The following is a 12,484-nucleotide window of genomic DNA, read 5'->3' as shown; positions in this document are numbered from 1 at the left end:
TTTATTAGGATTAATAATATAGTGAAGTATTTGTGAATAATGAATTCTAGATTGAAATATTGGAAATTTATTAACACATCTGTCATACCTCTCCTTACCAAAACACAACACAAATAGCTATAAATATTATGCCATTTTTATTAAAATAAAAGACATAATATACGTTGTTGAGAAAATAAATGAGTGTTTCTTAGCTAAACAATAAAAGAACTCGTTCATTAATTCGAGGTGTAAGTGTTCTTGAAATAATTTGATTTCTTTGTCAGGTATTTTTTGAGTTATTAATAGGACGAACTTATCTGAAGTGATGTTTGATACGTTTCATGGCAAAAAACGAATGTTTTCTTGAACAGTTAGTTAGATGTGCAGAAAAATATACCTTGAATATAATATGACTAATATGAGAATATACTCTGATTTGGAAGCTTTTTGTTTTATGAAAAATGTTAAAAAAAAAATCGATTAATTATTATTGTTTTTAAAATTATCCTTTGTCAGAAGCAACCATGCATTTATCTAACTTAGACAAGGGCGGACTGGGCCCAATATTGTGCAACTGTGTATTTGTACAGTGAGCCGGTGTTTATTATATCCATTGGGCCGATATAAAATAACCCGACTTGTACCTATTGTATTAAAAGTATTATAGACAAATATTATTTGTAAGTATTCTTATAACTTATAAGTAATATTAATTATTACATTAGAACCAATTTTATACAGGTTTGATTTCCTGCGTATTACACTATTACGTAATACACTAGTCATTATATTATATATATATTTATAATATATTAATTATATTGCGATTTTATCAGCGATCGATAGCCACCAGAGAATACCTGGAAACATTACTAAAATAGTTCTTACAATATTGAGCCTATAATAGTTATGATACTACAATAATATGATAGTATAAATGCACGATACGAATCATTGCTTTGTTATTCCGCAATTCTGGTTTCTGCCGTAGTGTCGTCTACTCTTACCTAACATCGTGTACCTATGAAATAATTTGTTTATTCAGTGTTTATACAGCTGTTATTTAATACTTAAATAAATACATACCTAATACATTATGGAAAAAAATCGAGGGTTGGAGCTGAAAAGTTTCGTTTAAAGAAAACTAGTAAATTTTCTGGCTATTGCCAATGATCGAAAACAAAAAAAAATATCATTTGGATCGGTCGCTAAATGCATGTCTAACAAAATATTTGTTGGTAAGTATGAAGAATTTAGTAAACTATAATTATTTCAATCTACTAATTCATTAATTACCTATATATTACATCATATATTTTATTATTTAATTGCAGATTGAAATAAAATCTAGTAATCAATAAATAATATTACTTATTTTAAATATAATATTTTTGTTATAATATTACATGTCAACATTATTCGTTAATAAATAGTTAATTTTTGAATTTGTTTACTAGGTAATTATTATACATTTATACTTCAGAGTACAGATGTATTTTATGTATAAACTAAATATGATTTGTTAGTTTGTTGCAAGTATTTTCATTTATTTATATAAACAATGTTTATATTCATAAATCATATTATTAAACAGTGATTAAAAAAAAAAAAAAAAATTTAATTAAATTTATGTATAATATTTTATTAATAATTTAAAATAAATACTTACTCCTATTATAAATTATTTTTGAGTATATCTACATTAGTAAAAATTTTAATTTTAATTTTACAATATATGTATATTACATTTTAAGGAGAATCAAACTTAAATCATTGTGTATTCAAAAATATAAATATATTTTATTTAATTGATAATTCGAAAATTAAAAAAAAAAAATGAATTGGTAAAATGCTTTTGTATGCTAGGTGTGATTATACAATAAGGTAGGAATGGATTGGATCTTAGTCCGCCTCAGAATTTAAATCATTTTATTAGTCAAGTATTACATGACATAATTCCAGTTTTAATATTTGTAGGGAATGTATATCTTTATAGACAATGTACCTTTGAGAAATTTTTGTTTTCAGACATTAATTTACAGAAACATAAAATCAATTATGATCAGATTCTTTCACCTATTCTTGTAAACTCTGTTTGTTTTATCAGATTTGGAGTATTATTTTCAGATTCATCATACATTACCCTGAACCAATTATAATACTTTGTATTTAGTTTTAAATACTTGGAGATATTTAAATTGATCTACCAAAATTTCCTCATCTTTTTTTAATTTTATATCCAAGCTATACACATTTTCTTGAATTAAATCTTTATATATTTTTTTTAAAATTCAAAAATTTGTAATAGAATAAATAACAGTAGGTATAGTTAAGTTATACAAAAAATGTCTAGTTCAGTATTATATAATAATAATATTAGTAACAAATGGTAGGTTTTAATAGATTTTTGTTTAATTTGTATAATATGCTGTCTAGAGCTAATAAAATCATAAAAATAATAAAACTTAATATAATGTTACAATCTAAAAAACAATAAAGCCAAAAGCTGATCCACTTACCACGGTGATAGGTTTACAGTGTAAATTATTTACTTACATCTACACTTATAAATTAATAATGACAAATTAAATCAAAAAACACCTAGGAACTCAGTCGTGAGATGGACAACCAAAAGGCTATGTTAAAATTTAAATGATTTTATTTTTGATTTTTTTTGTGTTTAAGAGGACGCCGCACCCGCGTTTGTTGTCTCTGTCTTACATACATACAACATAGCAAATTTTGGTTCTACAGAATCCATTTTATGTTGTTAGCTTTAATATTAGAGTAAATTTACTTATTATCAAACTTAAATGTAAGAATTTTATCTAGACAATGACATAGGTTTTAATTAATATTATATTAATTATAAAAATAAAAATAATTTTAAAGTGAGTTATGAGCATTTTAAAGTTTTAATATATTATATATCTATAACTCAGCTTTAAATTAAAATATCATTAAAATCTTATAAAATTGCCTAGATAAAATTCTTACCCTTAAGTTTGATAATAGGTAAATTTACTCTAATGTTAAATCTAACAACATAAAATGGATTCTGCTGAACGAAAATTTGCCATGTTGTATGTATGTAAGACAGTGATAACATATGCGGGTGCGGCGTCCTTTTAATATTACTCTTATTTTCTTTGATTGAAATCGGTAGATAACTGAAAGTGAAAGAATTTCAACATATCCAATCTTAATTAATTTATTTGCATAATGTATATCGTTATGATCACCGAATTGAACACAGGTACGTTTTTTAGAAGTGTTACATTTAGGTCTTTACGTCTTTATCCTATAAACCACGATTATTCCTATACTCGTGTTGGAATTCTATGCAATAATATTAATGTGTACTGCTGGCGTTGACAATATATAAAAGTGTAAGGTAATAGTGCAATAGTCGATAGTCGGCCCGATTTTAATCCGTTGAATATGATGGGTGTTTATAAGTGCGCAATTTTTGAAATGCGTAGGATTTTTTTTTTTTTTTTGAAAGTTGTCAACCCTATTTTAATTATTTTTGTCATCTATTATCACTCCGATTAGAAATTAATTAGTTTTCATTAAACTTAATTGTCATGGAGCGATTTAGTTACCATATCTGTTTATATTCTTACTGAAAACTATTACAAAAACGGTGAGTGCTCAGCTGTGACTGTAAACTTCGCATGACTTGGACGTGTGGATGCTCCTACTACATCAATAGTCCTGAGATTAGTACGGAAATTTGAACAAACGGGTTAAGTTGAAACATAAAAAGTCCAGGTCGAAACTGTAAAATTTGTACATAGCCAAACGTTGCGGTAGTGCAAGAGAGTGCGAATGTGTCCTGGAAATGATAGTCTGCAGAGATGGCGGATGTAGACATAATATGGTAAATATAATTTTTAAACATTAAATCGAAATATATTTTAAGTGTAATAAAATAAAAAGTTTGTACCTAATTATTTATGAATTTCGCTGATTTATTGAATGTTAAAAAATTGTGCATTTTATGTAACATCCTATATTATATTTGATCGAAATTATATTATATTATTAACAAAACATAAATTTGAGAAATTGTAGTGCACTGAAAAATTACCACTGCCTCAATAGAATTAAAATGTTGTAATAAGTAATGTTTAAGGTTTATATATTTTGAAATTTTGTTCTTAAGTGAAAGTGGAACTATAAAACCATTTACAATAACGAATATGTTTGTAATTTGTTTATTTCATTGCATAATGCATAGTAAATTATAAATATTTATTTAAAAATAAATTGTCTAAAAAAGATATAAAAATAATTAGATTTTAGAGTTTTAGAGGATTGATGAATGTACAACAATTAATTTTACAATTATGTGTTTTCAAAAAAAAAAAAATTATGTCTGTAATTCTTAATTTTTTTGGGCTTTAAAAATGTATTAATTTTATACTTTTAGGAAAGTTTTTGATAGAATATTGGATCTAGTTGGTACGTTGAGGCTCTGCTGATTAAAAATAAAAATTTCAAGTAACTTTAAAATAATTTTAGAAAAATTAAGTTAAAATAGTAATTTTTACGTAATTTGGCCTTTGATAGAATATTTAAAAAATTTTTTTTTTTGGACTGCATAGAAATTACGGAAAATATTTAAGCTATTATCATAACAAAATACTTGCGAAACGGATTAATTTAGTATATCAGTGATGTACAAATTTCAGACTTAATAGTATTTTCCTTAATCACTTTTTCAGGGATTAAAAGCACGGCAAGTCGGAAAAAATTCCAAGGGGACTAACATCTCTATATGGTTTTAAACGTTCCATATAACATTTTATGTATAATATCTAAATCATATTGTGTATGATTTAATGATATTATGTAAAATTGATCTTTTTATTTTCATAAATATTGGATATATAGGTGTGAATGTGTGATTTTTTTAAGCATGCTTACCTCACCATGCGAAGAATTTGAATTTTTTTTATACTAATTATAGCATTAAAAACTTAATAGAATTTATATTTAAAATTTGCTAAGAACAATTTTATTCATGTTCTTTTTTGCATTTTATTAGATAATAATTTTATTATAACTTTTTCGATCAAAATGTATACTATGTATACCAATAATTAATGGCATATCTAGGGGGTTGTAATCCCCCCCCCCCCCCATCAACGTAAATTATTAAAAAAACTACATAATATTTAAATTCTCTAATTATTATTAATATCAAATAAATACAAATAAAATACAATGAGTAATTTAAAAAAATAAAAATAAATATTCAACTTCTATCATTGACTATTATTTTTATTACATAAAATTATTTTCTAATTAAATTTATTCTTTGTTAACGATGTTTTGGTTTAGATTAAATTGAACATATTGAATTACGACGTTTATCTGTCATCATTATACATCTAAATATAAATCTTAGACCTATAATGTATAGTTTTCAATAATCTGTAAACAATAGGTACACACTACTACTAATCTACTTTACATAATACAAATAATATAGGTGGGCTACACTACTGACATTATTGATAAATTATTAAATACGTATAATTACAATATATTGTTATAATTACAGTTAAAAAACTTAAATTATTATTTGTACTAAATTAAAAATTACACATATTATGATTGATTTTATTCCTTTTTAATAACCGGTTCTTCTTTAATGTTTGTTTCGTTGATGGTTGTAGTCTGATTGATAGACATTGGTTCATTAGAATTCCAACTATTTGTTATTGGTAATATAGGTTTTTCATCACGGATATTTTTATCATCAAAATTATCTGAATTCATAGGAATAATGGTATTTTTTAAATATTCATCGTCAGATTCGCTCCCATTGCTTTCATTTTCTTTCTTCGGTTCTATACATGGTTCCCATTCACCATTAGCATATAATGCTATTTCAAAGCATTTTTCAGGAAGAGTTGAATTATTGATAATATCCAAAAGGAATGAATCTATCACCAATTCATCAACTAAAATGGGAATCATACAAATCGGGCATGTCCATGTTTGTTTTATCTTATTCATTGCAATGAATGAATGCAGATCAAAACATTGTAAATGACTACATTTTAAAGATTTTGTTGGTAATTTCATTCTTAATTTGGTTATTGGACAGAATAAAATGAACTTATAGGACCCCGAATCCAAAATTTCTGAATCTGAATTTTTCAACAGTTCTATTGCCTTAGCTTTTGTATTTAATTTAACAGAACATAGTTTATTGTTAAATTGTATGCGTTTCACCAAATCTTCAATCGTGATGATTTCCACAATATCTACTATCATGTAATATGGGGTTTCACATGATGGCCACAATATTACGATTTTATTTCTATCGTCTAAAGATTTGCAATCATAATTTATAGGGCTCTTTTGGGCTGAGATTGGTGTGAGCGTATTAATACGTAGTTGTACTGGTCCCGGTAATCCATCTGACAAATATTTCTTCCCTGGCTTCTCTTCTCCAAATCGGATCTGCAATCGTAGATCTTTTATATTACTGTTTATTATTGATCGAATTATTTCTGGCAATTCAAATTCAAAATCAAATGGAGTGTATACTGAAAACAGAATAAAACATTTCATATGAAAATTTCATTATCCATTATTTTATATATTTTTATTAGATTTATACCTTGTGATTGTCCACCTTCGGGTTCAACTTTTGGGATACAATAAATAGCCATTGGCAGAACAATTTTATGTACATTTCTGTAAAATGGTAGAGGTTTGAATTCTACTTCATATACTGGTTTGGGAACTGTATTCATATAAAAGACTTTGACATCTTTGCGGCTTGGTCCTTGTATAGCCATTTTGGAATGCTCACTGTTCTAATCTAAAAAATATTAATTATATATTACTTAATTTTTTAAATTATTATTTTTGTAAATTTAATTTTACAAAATAAATTAAAAAATATCTGAGTATGTTATATTGTTGAATGTCAAATGGAAAACACTAGGAAGTATTATCAGGTCTTCGAGTAATTAAACATTTTATTTATCTTCATTTTCCAGTCACATATATTTTAAGTATATTTTTATTCATATGATGTGGTACAATAGTACCTAGATCAGCGTTTCTTAAACTTTTTTATCAGTGGAACAATTTTTGTTGTCCACTTTTGTCGTAGAACTTTATTTTTTTTTAGTTTTTAAATTTTTTTTAGGGCTATTTTCAATAAAAATCATAATTATTTCATATAATAAAAAGGTATTTAATTAAAAAAAATATGTTAATATAAAAATAAAAATAATATTAATACTTAAATTACTTTAATTGTTTAATTAGACTAAATTTTAATTTTAATGAAATTAGTGAAAACGCTTTTTATTATAACAAATATTCTTATTAATATTAGGATTTATTTATGAAAATTGTACACACATTTATTTTTTTCTTCCACTATCCGCTACTAATCTTTAGTTAGATATTTTAAAGTAATTTTCTTGAAAATTTTGAAAAAAAATTACATAAGCTCCGTGGAACCCTTGGGTTCACTATAAAACAGTTTAAAAACGCTGACCTACTGACCTAGGTAATTTCTTTAAAGATTAATATAAAGTTTAAAGTTTTATAATTTTGATTACCTAATTTATTATAAATATAATATCTATCAATATAACAAATCTATATTGTGTATGAAATTTCGAAAAAAAACCGTTTTAGATCGGTTTTTATTATTGATGACTATAAGTTCCATCATTGAAATTGAAATACTTTACAATTATAAATATTTATTATTTAATCTACAAATAACTATGTAGATAATCTTTTATGTCATAAAAGTGTTAAAATTAAATAATAATTTTAAAAAAAGAACAAAAATATCATGGTATTCAATATAACTGGAAATAATTCATAAATTATAATTTTTATAATAAAACTAATTGCTTTGCCTAGAATCTAAAATATGTGCTACAATTTAATAATTTTATTTCTTAACAATATGAGATGTAATTTTCTCAAAATTCAAAAATATAACTTTAGAATATTGATTCAAAACTTTTTTATTTAAAAGAATAGGAAATAGAACATTATATTTAAATTTGAAACTATAGGTCATCTAAATTCTGAATATATAGGTATACGTATAATACGTAAATATAAACATTTCATCATAAAATTATTACGGAAGTCTTTTGCAAATTAATAAAATGTATTAATAATCATTATATTTATGTATATATAATATTATATGATAAAAAAAAAAAAATTTTAAGTTAAAAGCACCTACTATAAACTATAATATATTTAAGTATTATTTTTTCTCATGAAATCAAAAAAATTACCAAGCAATAAGTGTTATGTAATTCAAATTTGTACATTATCAATGTAAATTGTATTTAAGATATTATTGGTATTTAGCTATTTTAATAATATATATATTTAACATACGATAATATTGTTGTAAACTTAAGAATTAATAATAATAATATAATACCTTACTGTAAATACCGTTAAAACAGAGTGAATAGGTTCATACAAATAATAGATAATATGTTAAAATTAATTTATATCATTGCATATAGACTATATAGTTAAGTCCCAAGAAGTAATATTATTGAATTATAAAAAAAATTAGTTAATATCGTTATTCGTCATTTGTAATTTTAATATTTAAAAAAATATTAAATTTTCAAATTTTAGCTATAAAAATTGATGGTTTTATAAATTATTTACTATAAAATATTTTTAGTTTGTAAATTTTATTGATATTGAAGAATTTTTTAAGATCTAAACTTATATAAAAGAAATTAAAAAAACATTAAAAAATGACCTAAAAAATATATGGAAATATAACTTAAAAATGACAAAAAAATGACCTAAAAAATTATAAATAAACTAGTAAAAATACATTAAAAAAAAAAAGAATAGTAATAATAATAAAAATACTTGAAATCATTAAATTGTACTATTGCATATTTTATATTGTCAAAAGTAAAAATGACAGCTAGCAGTTATTGCCTTATTTTATCCAATCTTTATCTTTACTTAACCTGTATATAACTTGTGTAAAATATTTTTTTATTTTATAAAATATAAATTTTATGTAGGTACTAATATACAGTCTTTGTAAAACAAAAACTATGCATGTAAGATATTAATTGACAAAATTTAATTATAAATACAAGAATTTGAACTAAAAGGTAAATAAAACCTTAAATTGACCAAAAAATGACTTAAAAAAGAAATTATGACTTAAAAATGATTTAAAAAAAAAAGCTAAAAAATGAAAAAAAAAATGTAAAATAAAAATTAGTTATTTAAATTCACATGTTTATAAAATACGTTTGTGGCCAGGAGAGCATTGTCTATTAAGTTCCAAAAAAAAAAAAAAAAAATGCAAAATGCGTCAACTTCCGAACCCTAATAATCATACAAATATAAGAACAAATTATGTGGGATCTTTTAACAAAAAAATTGTCCAGGCTGATAATTTTTATCATTATTTATAAAAAAAATAAATATCATTTTTTTAAAATTTCTTATGTTTATATATAGCTAAAAAAGCATCAAGATATTTTGAAAATTATATTATGTATAAAAAATTATAATAAGATTATAAATATTTCACGATTAGTGAAAATTTTAGGTATTTGTGGTTATACCTTTATTAATTTACAACAAAAACAAAAAATCGTTTGAAAAGAAATAATTATTTTAGTAAAGTGAATACCGTATTCAATTTCATAAAAATTTCAACTTTAAATGGTTATAAAAAACTAATTTAGCTTTCCGGTAGAATTGTTACTTTTTATGTAGGTTGATAAACTTATACAGAACCTTGTATTGAATTTTCAAATCTCAAGTGTAAATACAAAATTTTTTTTGAATTAATTTATATCCAATACAGATGTAAAATGTTGTCGAAATTAAACCTATATAAAAAATATTGTGATTTTAGATTTTTGATATATTTATAAAAAGAAATATGTATTAACAATATTTAGAAGCTTTGTATTAAATTTTTAAATATTTCTAATTATCTAATAGTTTTTAATGTACATTTATAGAAAAATACTAAAAAAAAAATTTAATATTGATTGAAAAGAGTAGAAATATTTTGAAAATTTTATCTTGAAAAAATATGATAGAATTAATTGGTTAAAACTACATGTATTTACGGTAGATGGTTTTTGAGTTACACCAAAAAAATAAAATTGATTTTGTTGAAAATTAGATGTGTGTAAATATTCCTGTTCTTCTTTAATCTTTTGTCTATTTTCCTGAATATTTTGATAATATTAGGAATTTTTAATTGTTGATACAAACTAGATTTTATTTTCTACCAAAACTCATTCTCAAAGTTGAAAATTGAAGCATTTTATCAATTAATTTTTGGTTATACAGACACACAAAAAAACACATACCCCATTATAAAACCAATAAATTCTTTGGTACACTCAGAATTTAAATCATTGAATATTAATATATATTTTAAAAGTTATCAAAGATTAGAAACTAAGTCTTCTCAATTTACCACCTACAGCTTACATCATAACTTACAAGCGATTATCTGTATGGAATAATCATTTAAGTATTAATTTAACAAATTAAATAAATATTATTCAAATCTCATCTACTTAATTTATTATTTGTCCAGTAATATATTTAAAAAAACCATGTTTATACATATTATAAATTCAAAATATTAAAATAGTTAAGAAAAAAATTACTATTAATAAAGCATTACTATAGCTTAAATTAATTTATTATATTAAAAAAAAAATATTAGGCAGGCACATTATATTATAATAGCAATAAAATATGAATGATTGTAAATTCTGTCGGGGTCTTTTAAATCAAGATATTATGGATTCTTTATCATAAAATTTTCGTTGCTCAATTCTTTTCTTTATAATTCTTAAAATAAAAAAAAAATTGCCATAATCTGTTTTTATATTTAATCACAGTTTTATGATTTCAGTCACTTTTAGTAATAATGTTGTTAATTCGATTCTTAAAAATCGCAATTTTGCAAGGAAGGTAACTCGTTAAGTTATAGGCAATTTTGAATTTCCACACATTTCCATAGATAATTATTTATTTCTTGTGGTATCGAATTGTCTCCTAATATTGCCATCAGCAATAAAAAAATAGTAAATACAGCCATTAACGAGTCATGTTTGCAAAAGGCAAAAGTAAATATTTAGATTTTAGAATTATTGTTAAGAGAACACCATGTGTTGTTTTCGTCTTACAAGTACGTAACATAACAAATTTATTCTCCATTAGTTTAAAAATGAGAGTGAATCGACCTATTATGAAACTTGAAGGTAAGAACATTATCTGTGTTCATGTGTTGATTTTTTTTACGATTATTCAATTTTTTAGCAAGTTAGGCGTTCTTATATAATATTGTGTAAATTAAAAATTCTCTAAACTTCTTAAAAACTGAATAATCGTAAAAAACCAACATACGATCACAGATTTAATTTTAATTTATTTTTTATTTTTTTTACCATAAGGTTTCATAATAGGTTGATTCACACTAATTTTTAAACTAACGGAGTTAAACGTGATCTACTGAGCGTAAATTTGCCATGTTACGTACTTGTAAGACGAAGACAACATGTCATGCGGATATGACGTCCTTTTAAATATTGAACTTCAATCGAATATATACGATGATGGTATCGTCATGATGATATTTGAGTAAAATTTTTGATTTTATGATTCACAGTCCACAACGTTAATACAAATGTAACACTACAATCAATAATTGCCGACAGGTGATAATGGGATGAAATATTATTGTTGATATTTAGATGACGGTGTTAATGATACCTAGAATGAATAAGGTCAAAATTTACCACCCAAACAAACGCGTAGGTACTTATTAGTTTAGTACGTATTAGATTTATGGTTTTTTAGATATCGGTGTAGTTTCGTGAATATTGTGATAATAAGGAAATGTCCTCGGAGCTGTTTTTGACGTTTAACCGTCAGTGTTACAATACAATGATTAATGTTTTCTAAGTAGAAAGGAGCACAAAAAATAAATTGAAAATTACGGTAAATGTTAACTGCAGACTGCATTGAATAGAGATTAGCGATCGACCACCATTCGTCACAGTGGTAGCCATTTTGACTGGTAGGCCGCTAGACGGGCGCGTCAAGCACGAAAGATATACGACCAGAACGAGTGGTTTTGTTAATACTAATTATTAGAATAAAATTGTTGAACAAACATATCTATTTAATAATAATCGCAAACAGGTACCTTTGCAAATGACTGAGTGATGATTGCCGATTGGGTGGTGTCTTCAGTAGAGCAGCTGCTGTATTACGGCGTTGTCGACGAAAAAACAGGGAGTAACAAACGATTACGAAGGCGAGTCACAATGCTGGAAAAATAACAGAGTGCAATGATTCTGGACAAATGAACTAATGAAACGACAACAGAGCACTGACAAAGGCGTGATAATTATTGATCTTGTTATACCTGAAGAAAAAGGTGCGGCTAGCGTCGTGACCCCCGGTAGTCGAT

At 24.3% G+C, this 12,484-nt stretch overlaps 1 protein-coding gene across 1 annotated transcript; it reads right to left on the bottom strand.

Moving 5' to 3' along the window:
- Positions 1–5,613: 5,613 nt before the first annotated feature.
- On the bottom strand, positions 5,614–6,803 carry LOC112596620 (E3 SUMO-protein ligase SIZ1-like). The gene is made up of 2 exons (XM_025342384.1): positions 6,623–6,803; positions 5,614–6,548 (listed from the first exon to the last, which is right to left on the bottom strand). The coding sequence occupies exons 1-2, from the start codon at positions 6,801–6,803 to the stop codon at positions 5,614–5,616; spliced, it is 1,116 nt and encodes a 371-aa protein (XP_025198169.1).
- Between the last annotated feature and the right edge of the window lie 5,681 nt (positions 6,804–12,484).

This window comes from Melanaphis sacchari, unplaced genomic scaffold, assembly GCF_002803265.2.
Source record: "Melanaphis sacchari strain LSU unplaced genomic scaffold, SCAv2.0 Contig32_pilon_pilon, whole genome shotgun sequence".
Lineage (NCBI taxonomy): Eukaryota > Metazoa > Arthropoda > Insecta > Hemiptera > Aphididae > Melanaphis > Melanaphis sacchari.
Note: the sequence above shows the minus strand (reverse complement) of the source record. Positions and strands in the feature narration are given on the sequence as shown.